The sequence below is a fragment of the Propithecus coquereli genome, unplaced genomic scaffold, assembly GCF_000956105.1.
Source record: "Propithecus coquereli isolate 6110/MARCELLA unplaced genomic scaffold, Pcoq_1.0 Scaffold281, whole genome shotgun sequence".
Classification (NCBI taxonomy): domain Eukaryota; kingdom Metazoa; phylum Chordata; class Mammalia; order Primates; family Indriidae; genus Propithecus; species Propithecus coquereli.
The window spans coordinates 3,559,551-3,579,424 of record NW_012148408.1 but is presented as its reverse complement, the minus strand read 5'-3'; the positions used below and the strand labels follow the sequence as shown (position 1 = coordinate 3,579,424).

Here is a 19,874-nt window from a genome sequence, read left to right as displayed (position 1 = left end):
CTGGTAAATTCTATCAAACATTTAAGTTAGAAATGATACCAAGTCCACACAAACTCAGAAGATAGAAAAAAAGGAAACACTTCTTAACTCCTTTTCATGAGATCAGCATAATCTCAATACCAATACTTGACAAGGATATTACAAGAAAAGTAAATATAATATCTGTCATGAACATAGGTGCAAAATATCCTCCACAAAATATTAGCAAATCAAATAGAGCAATATATAAAGAGAAAAAATAAATCACGACTAAGTGGGATTTGCCCCAGAAATGCAAAGTGGGTTTAACATCTACAGATCAGCCAATATCACTCACCGTATTAACAGAATAGAGACGAAAAACTGTGATCGTCTCAATAGAAGCAGAAAGCACATTTGCCAAAAACGTAGTACCCATTGATGATTAAAAACTCTTAGCAAATTAACAGAAATGGGACAGGGCTTCCTCAATCTGACAAAGGGCATGTAAGAAAAATATATACCTAACATATTTTAATGGTGAGGTAATGAACACTTTCTTCCTAAGATCAGGAGAAAGGTAAAGATATTCTCTCTCTCCACTTTTTTCCAACATTATAGTAGAGTTTCTAGCCAATGCAGAAAGGCAAGAAAAAGAAATTTAAAGAATAAAGACTAGAAAGGAAGAAATAAAACTCAGCAATAAAAAAGAATGAACTACTGATATATGCAAGAACATGAATGCGTCTCAAAAGCATTATGCTGGGAGAAAGAAGCCAGACACAAAGGAATACATACTGCATGATTCTATTTAGAGAAAATGCTAGAACAGGGAAAACTAGCTTATAATGACAGAAAGCAGATCAAAGGTTGTCTGAGGGTTGTGAGGAAGGGAGTAACTGCCAATAGAGAAATTTGGGGGGTTCATGAAAATGTTTTGTCTTGATTAGGGTAGTCATTACAAGAGTATATTCATGAAAACTGATTGAATCATACAATAAAATTGATGTATTTTATTGTATATAAATTATACCTTAATGAAATTGATTTCAAAGGGAGGAAAAATAGATACCATTAAGAAAATGAGAAGGTAGTCACAGGCTATGGGAAGCACAGAGAAAATATTTGCAATATATATATCTGACAAAGGACTTGAATCCAGAATGTATGGAGAAGTCTTACAACTCAATGATAAAAATTAAAAATAAACAAGTTTCTTAATGGGCAAAAGACATGAACAGACACTTCACAAAAGATAATATATGAATGGCCCATAAACACATAAAATTGTGCTCAAAATCATCAATCATCAGGGAGCTACATATAGAAACAAGATACAACTATACACCTAAGCAAATGGCTAAAATTAAAAAGATGAACGAACTCACGATTTGACATAGATGTGGAGTAACTAGCACTCTCCTATACCACTAGTGGGAACACAAAATAGTAGAACCACTTTAGAGAACAGTAGGGCAGTTTCTTATAAAGGTGTACCTACACTTATCTTATGAGCCAGCTCTTCCACTCCTAACCATTTACTCAAGAGAAATTAAAATATATGTCCACAAAATGACTTATAAATAAATATTTGTTGGGGATTTTTCATAATTACCAAAAACTGGAAACCATCCAAATGCCATCATCAAGTGGATGGATAAACAAACTGTAGTGTATGCACACTCTGGCAAACCATTCAGCAATAGAAAGGAACTCAACGCAGAGGACCATGTGGATAACCCTCAAAAACGTTACATTGAGTGAGAGAAGCCAGACACAGAGAAGTACACAGTGTAAGCTTTCATTTACATGAAGTTTGAGAATAGGCAAAGCCAACTTACGGTAATAGAGTTCATAGCTGTATTACCTGGGCAGGTTGGAGACTAAGTGGAAACGGATAGGAAAGAACTCTCTGGGGTGATATAAATGTGATGTCTTGGTTGGTGTGGTAGGTGTGTACATTTGCCAGAACTCACTGTGCTATGCTCTTAAATATTGTATATTTTATTGTATTGTTTGTTCTTCAATCTTAAAAAATGGTTTAAAGGACTTAACTTGGTGCTTACCACACAGTAAATGCTCAAGAACCATTAGTTCCCTCATCCTTCACCCTCCCATTCCCACCAGGCAAGACCCATAGAAGAAAATTTATGGTCATTGGACCTCTGAGAATAGGAGTGTCATTTCCTCCAAAGGGGAACATCCACACCAGGACACTGGAGAGTCGCTCTAGTCCAGGACAAGGATTGTGAACAACAATGATTGTCCCTAAAGCCATTTCATCCCAAATCTTCCTCTGGGTTTTGTCCTCCAGGTCTAGGTCTGGGGTTCCAATGTCTCAAGCCAAGAGGGTAGAATTGAGCTGGGTCATTCCAAGAGATGCAAGATGACAAAGTGTGCAATGGGAAGACACCTGGTATGGTAAGAGACTCTAAGGAGAACAGCACTCACGGAAAGGTTGTAAGAGATAAGGTAGGAAAACTAGTCTTGGAGCCAGATGTTGAAGACCTATAAGGTTAATGGTGTTTAGATTGTCATGTAGTAGGTGCTCAATCATTGTTTGTTGATTGAATAAGTGAATGAATGAGCCACTGAGTCTGTTGAGGCTGAACAAGCAGCAGGGTTGACCGCCACCCGCTTCTTCCTGTCTTGCAGCTCACATACCTGCCTCCACCGTGGGGTGAGTGCCGATCTTCAGAGATGGGACTCGACTTCTTTCCTGTTTACAGTATCACCGCCTGTAGGATTGACTGTGAGACCCGCTACATCGTGGAAAACTGCAACTGCCGCATGGTCCACATGCCAGGTCAGTGCCAGGGCAGGGGTGGCTGCAGAGCCCTGCCTGGGACCACCTGGGACCTTCTCTGCATGCCTCACCCTGATGGAAAACACTTCCTGCATTCCACTACATTCCACTAGGACCCAAAGGGATGTTGTTCTGAGAAGACTCTGTTATTGGGTGCCTAAACATTTAGAGGGCAGATAGAAACATCCAATCCATCAACAAAGGCAGCGTCCTGGTGTCCAGAAGTGGCCAATGTTTGGAGAACACTCATCCCAATGTTCAATGTTTGCCAATTGTTTGCTGCTCTTACCTTCTAGGGTTTAGTGTCCAGCTAACTGGATGCTTGCAATTCTTGCATCTTGGCATGGTACATGTTTGAGCATCCAGATGTCTGTTGCTTTCATCCAGATGTTTTCTTCTTGCATCCAAATATCTAGCACTCTTTCAAATGAGGCAAAAGTCTAGTAGCCAGCAAATAAATGTGCGTGCATGTACTGACACTTCTGTTGTCAGACTAATAATGCATGTAGCGCTCTCGTCAGAGGCTGTTGGCATGTCAGAGGCGGAGGTGCAGAGTGGGCAGCTGGTTTGGGCAGGAAAAGCTTGGTGTCGCAGCATGGAAGAAGACTGGCTGAAAGCAGAGGACTTCTAATTCAGACTCCTCTGCTCACTTACTTTGTGACCTGGCACAAGTTACTAAACTTCTCTGTTCACACCTTCTTATCTTTAAAACATAATCATTCATTGTTATGAGAACAAAATTAGGCTAGGATATAAAAATGCTTTGTAAACTGCAAAAGGCAGTGGTTTTTATATTAGCACATGGGAAGAGGCAACCAAAAGTCATGTTGACCAAAGACCTACTATGTGCCCGGGAATCTTGCCATAATATTTCATGGCTATTTATATTTCATGGTTATATCATAGTTATTTCAGTTTAACTAGATCTTTATATTGGACATTTAGCTCATTACCAATTGTTTTCTGTTATAACCCAGGCTGAAATGAATATCCTTATAGCTAAATTCTGAATTATTTCATTATTAATCAGTAATTTGTTAATGATCTAAGATTAGAATTATTGATCTTTAAAATTGCCTCTATCAAAAGGACTTTTCCAATATAATTAAGCTTACCAACCTTAACGTGGGGAGATTATTCCAATAGGCTCGATCTAATTACATGGGCCCTTAAAATTAACGTCCTTCTTCCAGCTAGGGTCAGAGGGTGACGTGGCTATAATAGAAGGGTCAGAGAGATGCGATTTTGTTCACTTTGAAGAGGGAGGGTAATCAATGCACGTAGGTGGCCAATGCATGTGGAAACGCCCTCTAGAAGCCAGAAAGGGCAAGGAGTTGGATGCTCCCCTAGAGCCTCCCAAAAAGAACACAGAGCTCCCAAAACCTTGATTCTGGCCCAGTGAGACCTGTGCCTGGCTTCTGAGCTGAAAAACTGTAACATAAAAAAATTGGTATTATTTTTAATAATAGTAATAATAAAATTACCTGAGCTTCCTAGAACAGTGATCCCCAACCTTTTTGGCACCAGAGACCGGTTTCATGGAAGACAATTTTCCCACAGATGGTGGGGGGAGTGGGGAGGGGGAGGGGGAGCACAGGCAGTGATGCATGCGATGGGGAACAGCAACCAAAAGGCAGTAAATACAGAGGAAGCTTCGCTGGCTTGCCCGCCACTCACCTCCTGCTGCGCAGCCTGGTTCCTAAGCTTCATGGAAAACAATTTCTCCATGGAAGGGGGGGTACATTGCAGAGCTTGGGCGGTGATGCATGGCCCAGTTCCTAACAGGGGGTTGGGGACCACAGTTAGAAGACAGAGCAATAAGGGAAACACATCACTTAATCTGTTATTATTGAAAAGGAGGAAGCATATCAGCTCTTCTGCTCTGAAAAAGGCTTTTGGGGAAAAAAAATGTTCGTAAAAGACATTATAGTCGACTTTAACTTCAATACTTGGTTAAAAAAAACAAATCCTGGGTTTCTACAGAGAGAGCCCAGAGAGGAGAATCCAGCCCTGGTCAATATTGCTTGCCTGAAGCTCAGACTGAGCCACCGCCAGTGCAGTTTCCCCTGCTGAAACCTGAGCCAAAGGCAAACAGGAGAGGTTTCCATCATTCCACCCGTGACACTATCTTGACATCTCAATAAGTAATGTGGAATTAAGAGCAAAGAGATGAGGAAACACACAGCAACCTTTGCTCATATGCAGCATGTTCAAAGCCTGCCTCCGTCACTGCCAGCTTTGGTGTCCTGGGAAGCCGGGATGCATAAGCCTCAAATCGCTCATGGGTAAAACAGATATTGTATTTCCTACTTCAAAGGGTACCTGTGTGGGTTAAAGGAGATGATGATCTCCCAGGCTTATACAGTGCTTACCACCACCGCCCAATCTCAATCCTCAAGGCAAGCTCACCTGACACCCACAGGAGCTGGCTGGACCTACAGAGCAACCTGGGAGGAGTTAGCCAGGCAGATCCTGCTGTCCCCTGCTCAGGGAGGTGAACAGCCTGCCCAAACTCACAGAGTGATCAGAACTCAACCTCCTGGCTCTGGGTACCCTCTGATCCGTGGCTCCCGTCTGACAGTCCACTGGCAGGCTGCTGAGTACCAGGAGGCACTCACTTCCCCAAGCCCAGGCACGGGAGGTGTTGGTGACACAAATGTCCCTGCCTGAGTAACTCTCCCTCGTGTTTCTTCTTTGCAGGGGATGCCCCTTTCTGTACCCCTGAGCAGCACAAGGAGTGTGCAGAGCCTGCCCTAGGTCAGTACTGGGGGGACAGATGGAATGATGGGGCAGGGGTCCTGAGACTGAGATCATGGAGGTCATCTGGGAGGGAGGAGGAGGGCGGGTGGAAGAAGGAATCAAGGGGCAAGAGAGGAACGAAGCTGGACAGAATGGAGGGACAGGAGAGGGAGACGGAAAGGAGGAGGAAGAGATGGGTGGGAGGGAATTGGTGTAAGGGATGAGGGCTGGAAAAGGGACTGGGTGGGGAAAGGAGGTATAGAGGTGGAGATGGAGGAGTGGATTTCAGCGGGAATGGAGGGTGCTAAGGAATGCAGGGGAGAGGATAAAGATGGAGAGAGGATGGACAGGGGAGCTTGGCGACACCACCCCTCACACACTCTAGTGGAGTCCACAGGGGGAGGCCAAGGTTATTCCAAAGTAGCCCCCTCTCTCCCATGCTCTGTTGAGCCCCGGGGGAGGTGAGGGAAGGCGGGGCAGGTGAGGCCAGGTTTTCATCCCATGTGTGTGAATGGAAGGCACAGAGTGTGCCCGTCCTCCTCTCCAAGAGGCCTGCTGGGTGTTTGCTGGTTAGAATAACTCTGTGGTTCCCCAGCTGGAAAACCATCAAGGAGGGAGCTCGCCCAGACAAGCCGCAGCCCCAAAGCTAGACCCATCCTACATTCCTGCCTCTCTCCGGACCCGGGAAATGGTTTATAATCAAGAGAAGCAGAGAGAATTTTTAAACAACATGCACTCGAGTTTGTTCAGCAGCTGCACCCACTGGTGCTAAGTGGGGCAGCGCTGGCCTCAGGCCCAGATGTCCCCAGGAGGACTAGAAAGGGGAGGCCAGGCCGAGAGGAGATTGGGTGACTTCCGGTGTGTGCAAAGACTCAACAAAACCCCAGGGACACCAGAAACACGGAGATGGCTGGAAGGAAGAGAGAGGGAGGTGTTAAAGAAAAAACTATTCCAACACTTGTTAAAACAGTTAGGCACACTTTACTCAGGGCTCCTGCAACAGGTGACGAGACTATCACAATGTGGGAGAGAGACGGGGCTCAACTCAGATGACAGCAGAGACAGCTGGGGATTCACAGCGATCGGGCAGGATGAGGGGTCAGTGGATGGGGAATTACCTAGAGGAGTCATGTTTCATCCATGGAGGGGATTCTTACCAGACTGACTTGGGATTCTTGCTGAGGGCAGGCCAGGTGACCAGGTATCTCGGGTGGGGGGTTCTCTCAAAACTGACTCCAGCAGGATTCTTGCTAAAACCAGGCTAGGCGGGCAAGGATGGAGGCCAAGGTGGAGGCCTCATCGAGAAGAGGGCTGAGACCAGCCTGGCTCAAGTTTGATGGAGGAGGGCTCTGCCCTCTGTCTCTGTCAGAGGGAAATGATGCATTAAACCCCCTCATCTAACTGGAAGAAGAGAGGAGAGGGAGAGAGAGTTCCAGATGCTGGAGGTTGCCTGCAGGGAAAGGAATTGACAATCTCTGCCTGCATCCCAGCCCAGCAAGCAGAGGAGGCGGGCACTGGGACTCCCAGAGGGAAAACCACAGAACCCTGGGTTTCAGGTAAAAGTGTCTCCCATGTCTGCTTTGATGGTGGCCCACTCTGTGGATGAGAACACTGAGGCTGGGAGCAGAGAAGAGAGTCCTGGGAAGTTGAGGAGGCCAGGACTCCCTTGGAGCCCGTTCCCCACAAATGGTGACATTTCAACAATTTTTAAAAAGTGTCATGGCAGTAAAAGGAAGGAGAAGGAAAACAAGACCAACCTATAGCAAAAGCCCAGTTCCCCTGTCTCCACTATCCCCATGCCTTGTGCCTTGCTTTCCCAGGACCAGCTCCCCTTCCCTGGTCACTTCTCCGCTGCTGGGATCCAGCTCCCCTGGCCCGGAGTCCCTGTCCCAACACATGCCTAAGCCCCTCCCCCTCTCCCCTGCAGGTCTGCTGGCGGAAAAGGACAGCAATTACTGTCTCTGCAGGACGCCCTGCAACCTGACCCGCTACAACAAAGAGCTCTCCATGGTGAAGATCCCCAGCAAGACGTCAGCCAAGTACCTGGAGAAGAAATTCAACAAATCAGAAAAATATATCTCGTAAGTTTCATGGGCATGGGGGTCGGGGGGAGGGGAAATGGCGCAGGAGGAAATTGGGGGCGCAGGAGGAGGAAGGCAACGGTAAGCAGTTCCTTCAACTCAGAAGACAAAGACGACGAGTAAGATACAAACAGCCCTGCCCTTGACTTTGCCATCTGTGGGGAGGCAAGTACGCAAGGGAATGCCCTGTGGGGTGACATTGGCTGTGAGAGAAACGCAAACAGTGTGGGAGAGTGACAGGTTACCTGCAGCTCGCATGGGGGTGAGGCCAGGGCACGCTTTGGAGATTTTTTAAAGGATGTAGAGGAGTTTCCCAGGCAGACCTTGCACATTCTGTTCCCTCTGCCGGTAATGCTTTTCCCCACACTCTCGACCTAACTTTTTTTTTTTCAGTAAGCAGATCTCCATTTAAATGTCATCTCCTCAGTCAGCTACGCTAGGTCCCTTCCTGCTACTTTTCTTTCAAAGTACTCTGGTGTTTTCCTGTATAACACCACAGTGTGTGAATCGAAATTCATGTTGTGTTTATGACCTGCCTGCCTGCCCCGCTAGATTGAAAGCCCCCTGAAGGCAGAAGCCTCTCTTTTTTTTTGTCCTCTGCTCTGTCTGCCAAGTACTAATGGAGCATCTGTCACAGAGTTGGACTCAAAAAAATACGTTTTAACAGGATAAATGAAGGAAAGGCATGGGCAAAGAAGCTCAGCAGAGAGAATCGGCCCAGGACAGATGAGAGAACGTCAAAGGGGAAGGGGGGCATGTCAGAGCAAGAGGGTCTTGTGGGCTGAGCTGGGTGGGGCGTGCGGGGTGCAGGGGGTGGGCTTTATCCTAAGAGAACAGGGAGCCTCTGAAGAGCTTCCAGAGGAGAGCGACAGTCTCAAATTTGTGTTTCAGACCACTGCTCTCCAACAGGGTGGACGTTCCGCGATGACGGAAATGTTCTATGGCCGTGACGTGTCCAACGTGGTAGCCGCTAGGCACATGTGGCTGTTGAGCATTTGAAATGCAGCCCGGTGACTGTGGGACTGAACTGTAATTTTATTTAATTTGAACGAATTCAGCAGTCTTAGAAAGCTCCTTCAGGCGGCAGTATAGAAGACGGGTGGGACGCCAGATGGGGAGAAGCGAGGCTGTTAGGAGGCAGTTGCCGCAAACCAGGCAAGAGACGGTGATTCTTTGAACGGCTCCGCTCCTCCCCAGCCGCTCCCTCCTGCCAACACAGTCCCCAGACCCCATCCGGGAACAGCTTTTGCTCAGCGGGTTGGGAACAAGGGGCCGTGAGGGCATCGTGAGCAACGTTGAAGGCAATGGGACTGGTAGGAGATGCCAGGCCCCGCTGCTTGGCTGACACTGTGCAGGCAGGAATGATTTCCCTGCCAAGACGCGTCTCAGTAACACACCTGCCCAAAGGAGCAGAGTGAGCTGCTGCGCTTCTGCCAGAAACACTCCCCCACCCCGCCCCAGCCAGACACAGGTTTGCTCCCTGAAAACCTTCCCTGACTTCGACAACTGACTCGGCAATGCCAGGGCAGGGCCTCCCCCCAGTGTTGACCCCAGTAAGAATTGGGGGGTGGTCTCAGGAGTGGGCAGGGGCTGCCCAGGAGGTCAGCTGGGGCAGGCGCCACAGGCAAGGTTAAGCCTTGTCAGGAGATTACTGAGTTGTTCTTCATGCTAAGGACCTGGGCAGGCCCTTGGGGGGCTCAGAGACCCAGAAACCAGGCAGGAGTCCTAGAAAGGTGCAAAGAGCAGGGGTGGGGGTGGGGAGGTAGAAATAAGGGACACAAGGGGACAGCAGATGTAGGTCCCCAGTCCTGGGCTGGGACTCAGGACTCTTGGTTTCAAGCTCCAGCTCTGCCGCTAACCAGCTCTGATTTTGGGCGAGTCGCCTCACTTCCTGGGCCTCCGTCCCTCCACCTTGCCGTGGGAAAGCTGCCTTAGATGTCCCCTGTGAATGCCGGTGCTTCCAACCATGTTTGGTACTGGATATTCCCTCTGCAGAGAGAACATCCTTGTTCTGGACATATTTTTCGAAGCTCTCAATTACGAGACAATTGAACAGAAGAAGGCGTATGAAGTTGCTGCCTTACTTGGTAAGTTGGAGTGTCATTGCCCAAGTTTCTACATCTCACAGAGGGTGGGAGGGAGGGAGGATGGGCGGTGGGCGGGGAGGCAGCAGACAGGTAGATAACATGGCTTCTTGAGGAGTCTAGCCTTTTAATTTCTTAATTACTCCCTCTTTCCTTGCTCCTGTACCAGAATGGGAAGAAAGAACTCGAGAGATTTCGGGTCCCGTTCATTCCCCAGTCTAGACCTCCATTGCCCTGTCTGTGTACGCAATGAGGAGGGTGAGCTTAAAGGTCTCTCTGGACCTTTCCAGCCCTCCCCTCTTGGATTCTATGGTCGTCTGCCCCGGTTGGAGTCAGAATCCAGAGCCGTGGAGGGAGGAAGGAGCTGTCAGGGGGAGGGAAGGAGGGAAGGTGGTCCCCAGGCAGGGCACAGTGCCCCGATGGAGTTTACCTGCAAAGCGATTTTGCTGCATTGATAAGGCCAGGTGTTGCCCCCTGGACTGAGAGTCCCTTGTCAAATGCAAAGGAAGGGCCGCTTCCCCAGATACCCACAAACCCGACTGACACCCCACACAAGTCCCCATGAGTTCCCTGGCCCCATTGGCACACAATGGATACAAGGAGCTCACTTCAACCCTGCCCCAGCCCAGCCCCACACTCTCAAGACCCCTGAGAGTGGGCTGTTAAAGGACCTGCCCCTCAAGCCCTTCTCCCAACTCCCACTCACTCTCAGGAAAGGATCTGGTAAATGGGCCCTGCAGGGAGAAACAGCTGTTGTCTCCATGACCCAGCTGCACCAAGAGCTTCCTGGGAGGGGAGGTGCCTTCTACCTGGATGTATAAAGGGAAGAACTGGCTTTAAATCCAAGGGCCGCTGCACACCAGCTGTGAGAATATGGGCCAGTGGCTTCACCTTGCTGAACCTCAGGTCCCTTATCTGCAAAATGGGTTTAATAAAACCCATTTGTGTGAGTTCGTTGTGATGGTTAAGTGTGATAAAGCCCCTAGCCTAGAGAGGTTCCATACATAGTAGTTTCTGGCACCTAGATAGTTTCCATGCCACGGACCCACGGCCCAGCTGCTGTGTCCAGGGGCTGTTTGAGCATTTCTACACCTCCTCCAGGAGGCTGAGGAATGGCTCATAGCTCAGTCCCAGCTGAGTTAAGGTGGCTGGCACTCAGCCTCAGAGGCCATGGTGGCCAAAGCCACTGATCCGTGCCCTGGGCCCCATGGTAGAGGTCACGTACTACAGATATAGGCCCCTCACCCACCCTGCCACCTGCCCTGTGCTGGCTCTGGCCTTTATTTCCCAAAGGATACATCTCCTCCTGTCCCCTTCCCTCCCCCAGCATAGACTCCCAGCCAGTCTCTCTCTGATACACATACGCACAGCGCGAGGAGGGCCCAGGCTCAGAATCTGTCATAGCTGCATCAGATGTGAGGATGAGCTTGTTCCCAGCATCTCATTCCCACCCAGAATAGCCGGCTGAGAAGATCGTGCTGCCATCTGGACTTCCTGTGATGAGAGCGTGCGCGCCACGCACCCTCAGCCAGCAGGCCCCTCTCTCAGCGCCATTCTCACCGCCCGCTGTCAACACCCATGCACACTTCGTGGGCACCCATGCCACCCAAGGCACACCCCACCCCAGCCTGCACACACGAGCACCAGACCTGCGGGTCCGTAGGCCACACACACAGGGGCACATCTACACAGCCCCACGTGCCAATCACACAGCTACAGAGACACAGCCGTGCACACAACAAGCCTAGGCAGACAGGCGGCACGTCTACACACTCGCACGCTCAGCACGTACACCCACCCAAACACACGCCCATATCACACACTGCACGCCCACACCTACACCTGCTCCGCACACTCAGACACACTCTGTCCCCCTGCACAAACCCACACGCACACTCACACACTCAGTGTGCCTAACCTAGACAGAGATAACCGCGTATATGAAACCATCAACAGCCAGGTGGCTGCCTGCTTCTGGACAAATGCAGGTATGCACAGCCCAGGCCCTGGCACGTACCCCCCCACCTCCCACTGCAGACTCACACTGCACACACGCACAAACACACCTCACACACAACTTGCACATCTGTAAGAACACACTCCCCTAGCAGCCTTCATTAAAGACATTAGTGAGGGTGGCGAAAGAGGAGAGGAAGAAGGGGAGCCACTCTGAGCCTAGCACCAGGGCTCACAGGAAGAGCCAGCCCCTCCTCACCATCTCTGCTGTTCAGCTGGGGATGTGGTGCTGGGCCCCACCCAGCCATAGCAGGGGACGGGTGGTGCAGATCTACCCACCAGAAAGTTCTCAGACCAAGAGGTCAACCTAGCATCTCCATAGAACCGAACACCGAACACGCCCCCCTTCCCACCCCTTTCTCCAGAGACTGACACTCTTGGACATCAGAGCAGGAAAGGGCTCCATAGTCTATCTCTTCCAACCCCCTCCCAACTGCTACCTCCACCAAATGTCCTTTGGAGGCAAAGCCACTAAGAAGGTCAGGGCTCATCCAAGTTACACATTAATTGTGGTCACTCAGAGCCCTGCTCTACCATGCTGCCTCTGGGGCAGAGCCTCTTGGCTCTAGGGGATCAGAATCCCTTTGAGAATCTGGTAATAGTTATGGACTCTCCCGCTGCAAGTGCCAGTGCACACACGTTTCGCATTCAATTTCGGGAGGGTCTCCAACCATCTGAAGCCCTCCCAGGAAGCTGGTTCTCAAACTCTGGTGGGCCCCAAAATTCTGATGCCCAGGCCCCACCCCCAGAGATCCTGATCCTACAGGCCTAAGGTATATCCAGGCATCGGCACTGATTATAAGTCTCCCGGGAGAGTTTGATGCAGGGAGATCTGAAGACAAATCCAGAAAAACTTCAACCAAGGGCCTATACACCCCACGATAAGAACCTCGGCTCTAGAAAGAGTCCAAATTGAACATCTACCTTTGGGTAGGGGAGTTAGAGGTCACCTATGACCTTATCCCAAGGGCAGAGGTGGCCCCGAAGGCCATACCATAAATGTGTAGGTGAGGGGCATCTGTGGTGACCTCGATCCCGAGACCTGCCCCCGACCCAGGGCACCTGACACAAGCGTCTCGGGCTAGATGGTGCCCTTGCCCAGGACCACACACATCCAGTCTCTGTATTCCCAGCACGCAGCCGAAGCAGGACACAATGTGGTTCTGAGTGTAACCGAACAAGCCCGTCCCCCTATGGGTTGTGAGATCGGTTCCACGCCCCTCCAGTAAGCAGTCAGCTCAGCCCTCGCCCCCACCGGGTGCTGAGAAACACCAGCTCTCGGAGCTGTGCAACGAGGGGGGGAGCTGCCAAAGGCCTGGCCTCTGTGCGGCAAGGCCCCGGCTCCCCGTGGAGGGGACCCTTTGGAAGGTCTGGTGTTCGTCTCGGTCTCTTCACCCCTTCCTGGAAGCTGTGTGAGTGAAACAACCTCTTTGGTCTTCTTCCTCTCTCTCCAGGTGATATTGGTGGTCAGATGGGATTGTTTATTGGTGCTAGTATCCTTACAATACTAGAGCTCTTTGATTATATCTATGAGGTAAGATTTGGGGTTGCTCACGGTGAACAGCCATAGGCTGGAGCCCTTGTCCTGCCCCTTGTTGGGAACCGTGGCACGGGGGAGATGGTGGCCTCTCTCCACCCAGGGCCTGCTTTCTCCTGTCCGCCAACATTGTCGATCAACAAATCCTAGGCACGGGGATGCGGAGAGTCTTAAGTGGGGGTTGGATATAAGAGAAACAGAAGCCATGGGCCTATCCTCAAGGAGCTGGAATAGCGGTGGGCTGTCTACACTGGCAGGGAGGGGAGGGGAGGGATGAGAAGAAAGGGGTGAGACCGCACGAGGCCAGCTCTGAACCCCTCCCACAGGTGGGCCGGAGGTGGTGGCTTCCTACATGGGTGTGTCCACACCTGCCCACACTCACACCACGCACACACCTGCCCCTAAGTGTCCCATCACCTGAGTAGTGTCTTCCGTGGCCCAGCCAGGCTTCCGGAAGGGGCATTTCCCAGCGACCCTCATCAACCTGAGTAAGGAGACAGCAGGGCACGCCAGCCGCTTCTGGCTGCTGATGGTCTGGGGATCTGTCTCCCTCAAAAGGCAGCTGGAACTAAACCCCTGAAAGCTTCTCAGATAACAGACAACAGCTCCTGGCACTGAGAGTTCCCGGGGCTTTGTCAGTCTTCCCGCCTGCGTCTCCCTCGAGAACGAGCCTGTGGGTGGGTCTGCCCCAGGCTCTGTCCCCACCATGTTCACTTGGAGGCCTCATCCCCCTGGCTGTGAGCTGGGCGATGCCTGTCACCCCCAGCATGCCCCCGAGGAACAAGGCAGTGGTTCCAGAATTGCTAAGGGGTGCCCAGACCCGCGAATTCCCCTCAGACCTCCTGAGTCCAAGCACAGCAAATGGCAGCCTGCAGGCCAGTGTCCCGCCCCCTAGAGAGGGCTGTTCATGACCAGCTGGGAATCATGGCAGGGTGGTGCCCCGTGACCAGGGTCCTGAGGAGGATCTCACCCCTCTCAACACGGTGACCCCAAACCCGAATCAGGTCCCACGGCCAGATTTTATTCTGCTTTGTTTATTAATTTGGGGGGAAAGCTACACAAAGTTATGGCAACTGAATCACACCAGGCAACATATTTAAGAACTCACCTCCATTGCTGGAAATAAAATGTTATGAACTCAGGCACGTCCTGAGCTTGTGAACTGTGCAGTTGTCAGGCCTAGAAAGTGAGTGATAATCTCGTCCCCTAGGCCTAGTCTCAGAAAGGAGGTTCTGGGCTGCTGCTGAGGACAGACAGGGAGTCGGCGACGCCAGCAAAGGCCACTTAGCTCTGCTCTCCAGCCACAAAGACAGCAGTGCACGCTGCAAGACAGGGCCCTTTGTTACCTCTTCCAGGATCTATCTCTTGCGACAAAATCCCATTTCTGCCAAAAGGTTGGGCTGAGACAGATGGGCACCTGGAGCTGGCTGCTGGGCTGAGTTCGTGCCACGGCTCATCCAGCCACAGCCCGGGCAGTCGCTGCCTGCCTCAGAGGTTCCCGGCCACGCTGAGTGCAGGGAGGTCCTTCTGCGCTTGCACCACCCTCCAGGCCTGACCAACCCCATCCTGCTTCTCTTGCAGCTGATCAAAGAGAAGCTATTAGACCTGCTTGGCAAAGAGGAGGACGAAGGGAGCCCTGACGAGAACGTGGTAAGAGCTCTCGTTGATTGAAAGCTGTTCTGCTGCTCTGGCTTGCACAGGCAATATGGAACCAGATATTGGGGCCAGGCAGGAAGGATGTGACTTGCTGCACACCTTTCCACAGTTTGGGACACCTTGTTAGTTCCCAAATCCAAGGACACTCCAACTGAGCCTCCAGGCTCTCTGGAGACTCATCCCAAAGGCAAGTGGGTAAGCCATGGAAGCAACTGGGACCCTGAGATGCTTCCAAGGGTAGGTCCTGCCTGGCCCCATCCAGCTTCTCCTAGGCCAGGGGCGGCTCCCCTCCTCTCCCAGCATGGAGGGGACAAGAAAGGCTCAATGTAGGTCTACTCCCTTATTCCCCAGGAATGGCGAAATGCAAGCAGGGGCATTGCTGGCACTCCATCCCATTTGAAGGGGACATAGAGTATGGGGCCCCATGAAGTTGGTAGTAGCTACAATATCCATTATAGCTACTGATTATTGTATGCATAGTACATGTCAGGCATTTTGTACTTGAGGTAGTGGAAGTCCAGAGACCAAAGTCACACAGCTGGTGAGCGTCAGAGCTGGAGTCCAAGCAGCCTAACCACTGCCCTACTCTGCGTCTCCTTCCTATAGCCAGATAAGCAGAACCCTCATGGCGGTCCACCATTCTTCCCAAACTCAGTCCACTCCTGGGCTCAGGTCTTGGCTGACTGATGCAGGTATCCCCAGCTTTCCCCCCAACCCCAGGAATGGGTCCCAAATCAGCACCTTCAGCCCTGGGAGAACCGTGCCGGCTGAGTGGCCGCTGCCTGCTCAAAGTCGCCAAATCCAAAATGGATCCCAGCCGCTTCCCGGCTATGGGCTCCCATTTCTGTCTCAGACACTGTCTTTCTACCCGGCTACAAATCTTGCTGTGACTCTCTGCCCCCCTGCAGCCTCTGTTGAACACAAGACAGATTCTGCTTGGGGAAGGGCAGTGTGGAGGGGGCCCGAGCTCTGGTCTCAGCTGGCGTGGCTGGATCTCGGAGCCCTGCTTCCCAGCTGTGTGCCTGGGGGCAGGTTGCCTGACCTCCCTGAGCATCTGCACCAGATCAGCCCTCAGAAGGTGTATGTGGGTGAAGTAAAATCACACCTATAGGGCAGTCAGCTCAATGTCTGGACTGTAGTAAGTGCTAAGTTGTCCCCGGCCCATTCCCATGGTCCCTCCTTCCCTCAGAGGGTCTCAGAGACATAGCCTCCCCTGCATCCTGTTCCCCTTCTCCAGCTCTGCCCCATCCAGTCTCCCCATGTTCCCGGCACAGCCTCCCAGCTGGTCTCCCACTGCCATCCCACCACGGAAACCACCCCGAAGATTCAGCTCTGCTCAGGGACCCCAACTACGGTTCCCTGGGGCCAGCTCTGCTTCTGACCTTTAGGGGCTTCCACCCTTCCTGCTTGGCCCTAGCGATTGGTGCTCCTTGCCCCAGGCCTAGCTACAGGCTGCACCTGCCCCACCAAAGCCGCATGGGAAGGCCCCCAAGGGAGAGCGCAGGACTCAGGGCCACCCAGCCCCAAGGCTAGAGACCACCCGGCTGTAGGTCCAGGGAGCCCTCTCGCTGCCCCAGGGGGCACCTAGGTGGGCAATGGTAAGGAATCCATTCGGCCTCATGCCTCAAGATCTGCTTCAAACCAGCACATCAAATGTCTGGGACGGGAGTAGCCCAGAAGGGGAGCACACGCTCCAGGGCCCAGGCTGGGCTGCCGGTGGCATCGTGATGAATTTTTGCCAAATGAATAATGACCCCTCCACCTTCCCTTTCCCTCCAGAGCACTTGTGACACGATGCCAAACCACTCTGAAACCATCAGCCACACTGTGAATGTGCCCCTGCAGACGGCCCTGGGGACCTTGGAGGAGATCGCCTGCTGACACCCCTCGGGCTGCCCAGCATCCCCCAAACAGACCTTGAGGCCCAAGACCCAGGACAGGGGACAGCAAGCTCAGGTGGGATGGCCCCTGACGCTGGAAAGAAGCAAGAGCCCCCTATGCACACATTGCAAACTAGCTGCCAAAACCTCGCTCCGGCCACGCCTGACACGGTGCGTCCTTGGGTCCCGCCGCGCGTCCCTCGTAGGAGAGATGAGTCACACTCTGGAACTATCCAAGAACCAACCTGCCATCACATCTCACTGCCAGATGTAAAAAGCACCTGCATGCTCAGACTTCTTACAGCGCCACCTCCGTGTCTGTCTTGTACATGACGTTCCTCCACGCGGTTTCCAGCGTCCACTCTGCTGCCCATGCAGGGGGACCAGATTCCAGCTCCAAAGTCACCATGAGGCCACCCTGGGATCAGAACTGCACAGTCAAGAGGGAAACCGCAGAACTCTCTGCTACATTCAGTCCTTGTGTAGTTTGTGAAGGTTCTCAACCTGCCCACAAACCCCTTTCCCCCGAGCTGGCCCGTGGGGCATCGGCGCCAAAGGTGACCCGCGCCAGCCTCCCTCCCGCCCCAACGCCTGTGAGGGCGGCACGGCGGCCACGGTGACTCCCATGTTATCCACGGTGCCCATGTCGTCCTTCTCTCCCTGTGACACAGCTTGTACAGTCTGATTCTTTTCACTTGGGGGCTTTTCTGTTTGTCCGTCGGAGGTTTGTTTTGTTTTGCTTTGTTTTACGCTTTTTGGTTTTGATGTTCTGAGGTTCGATTTGGTTTTTCCATTTTCTCTGGCGTTTATTTATTCGTGCTTCAAATCACAGTCATATTAAAAGCTGGTCTTGTGGAAATGGCTGAGTCATTTCTGCCTTTTCTCCACATCCACCTCTCCCTCCCAAGCACTTAGGGAAGGGCTGGACCCGCCAGGTCAAAAAATGGCAGATGATGTGTATATAAACTTCTGTGCAACAACACCTACCTTTACAAAATGTGGACACTCTATATTTTTATTCTACTCTAAATTTGTGAAAACGATCGACAACAACCACGTAAATGCTGCAAGACCCGCTGACACGTCCCAGCCCCCGTTCTGAGGGATGCTGCCCTAGACCGCAGGCAGGTGGCCTGGGGAACATCACCCAGATCTGGACACTGTGATGGGGGCCTCTGTGCCCCTCTGCGCTTCTGTCTGCTGCCCGGACTCCTCCTGACCCTGTTGGCGAATCTGGGCTGGACACAGGCCCCAGCACGGCCACCTCCCACACACCAGCCTTTCTGACCTTCTCTCAACCCCACCTCCCCACCCTCAGCAGACCAACCGGCTCTGTCCCTCCCAAGGTCACATTTGCACTCTGCCCTGCCCCCATGACTCCTGAGAGGATGTCTGGGAGGGACAGGAGGCTGGGAGGTGCCCATGGAGGAGATGAGGCAGGGTGTGCCCTTTGAAGCCACCAGGTGCAAGAGAGCTTCTCGCTCAGGCAGAGTCCTTACCCTGTGCCATCGTTGTGCTAGCTCCACGACACTTCCTCCAGCCCAGCATGTTACCTCCCCTACCGCTCCCCGCTTACTCTCCCCCAAGGCAGTGAAGAAAGGCCTGATGTGGCTGTGCCCTCCCGCCATGCACAGACGCATGGAAAGCACTGGCCGGACCAGGGGTTCAGAGTCTGGGCCCTGCTCTGCCATCCAACCGCTTCTGCCTATCTCTATCTGTCTGTCTATCTGTCTCTCTCCACAACCCACTAATACAAGGAAAATTATTTCTCCAATGTGACAAATCGAAGAGAGTCTTGCAGCAGGACTTGGGAGCCCTGGCCCCATGACCTTCTCGTCTCAGCAGCTGGATGACAGTGGCTGAGACCATGCCCCTCTCTGGGCTCAGCTTGCTCAGTTTTAGGATGAAGCTGCTACCTTCCTGGGCACGGGGAAGATGCAGGACCAGATGGTCTCCTGAGGCCCCTCCATACTCGAAGTGCTGTGGCGGCACTTCCTCCCCGGCCAGTGGGACTAGTCCCCCAGTGCTCACACACAGGCGTGGACAGGAACTGGCAGTGCAGGGACTCCAGACGGCAGCTGGGACCGCGCACCCCTGTGCTGCCTCCTCCCAAGCATTCCCTGAGCCAGGGCTGCCCAAGCTGGTAGCACAGCTGACAGGGTTTTCATTCCTAGAAGCAGAGGGTGAAGCCACTGGAAATGGCCCTGTTTTATTTTCTATCACTGCCACAGCAAATTACCACTACCTTAGTGGCTTCAAACAACACAAATGTATGTTCTTACAGTTCTGTGGGTCGAAAGTCTGACACGGGTCTCGTTGGGCTAAAATCTCGGTGTCAGCAAGGCTGCGTTTCTTCCTGGGGGCTTTAAGGGAGAATCCATTTCCTTGCTTGCTCCAGCGTCTGGAGGCTGCCCACAGCCCTTGGCTTGTGGCTGCGTCCTCTATCTCCAAAGCCAGCCGTGATGGGTCGAGTCCTTCTCACATCACAAAACTGCCCTTCCTCCATAGTCACATCTCCCTCCAGCCTTGAGTTCTCTCCCACTTCCCTCTTCCTTTTTCAAAAGACCCTTGTGACAACACTGGGCCCACCGCATAATCCAGGACAAAGTCCCCCTCTCAAGGTTGTTATTATTAATAATACTCAATCTCTTCTTCAAAGTCTCTTTTACCATGTAAGGTCATGTCCCCAGGGATGAGGATGGGGACGTCTTTGGGGGCTGCTCTTCTGCCTCCACGAGCCCTTGGACCAGACAGCCTGATGCTGTCATTTTCTAAGTGAGCAGAGGCACAAGAGGAGAGGAGAGACTGGCCGGGGCTCACACGGCGCATTAGTGGCAGTGCCAAGGCTATAACTCTAAGCTCCTAGGCTCACGATTCCATTATAGACCTACCAACATGGCTCACTTAAAGCAAGAAGGACCGAAAGTGATCATTTTTCCAGATTCTGCCAGGGAATGGAAGCCCCTCTCCTGAGACAAACCCACTCCTGGCTGCATCTGGCTGGAAAATGTCTTGCCGGGACGCAGACTGTCGGGTACACGACAGCAGGGATCCGAGGGTGGCCTTGAACTGCTCCTATCAAGGACAGGAACCCAATTAACTGTCTACTCGATTAGT

The 19,874-nt window shown here is 51.9% G+C and overlaps 1 protein-coding gene across 2 annotated transcripts in view; it reads left to right on the top strand.

Annotated features, from left to right (window-relative positions):
• ASIC2 (acid sensing (proton gated) ion channel 2) overlaps positions 1-17,616 on the top strand; it is a 1,009,922-nt gene extending 992,306 nt beyond the window's left edge. The window contains exons 4-10 of one of the 2 annotated variants that reach the window (XM_012648270.1): positions 2,614-2,764; positions 5,465-5,521; positions 7,431-7,584; positions 9,580-9,671; positions 13,139-13,218; positions 14,803-14,871; positions 16,657-17,616. In XM_012648270.1, the coding sequence (XP_012503724.1) occupies positions 2,614-2,764; positions 5,465-5,521; positions 7,431-7,584; positions 9,580-9,671; positions 13,139-13,218; positions 14,803-14,871; positions 16,657-16,758 (705 nt within the window). In that variant the 3' untranslated portion in view covers positions 16,759-17,616. The remainder of the gene's footprint in view (positions 1-2,613; positions 2,765-5,464; positions 5,522-7,430; positions 7,585-9,579; positions 9,672-13,138; positions 13,219-14,802; positions 14,872-16,656) is intronic. The other variant, XM_012648271.1, reaches the window with a different exon arrangement.
• The last annotated feature ends 2,258 nt before the right edge of the window (positions 17,617-19,874 follow it).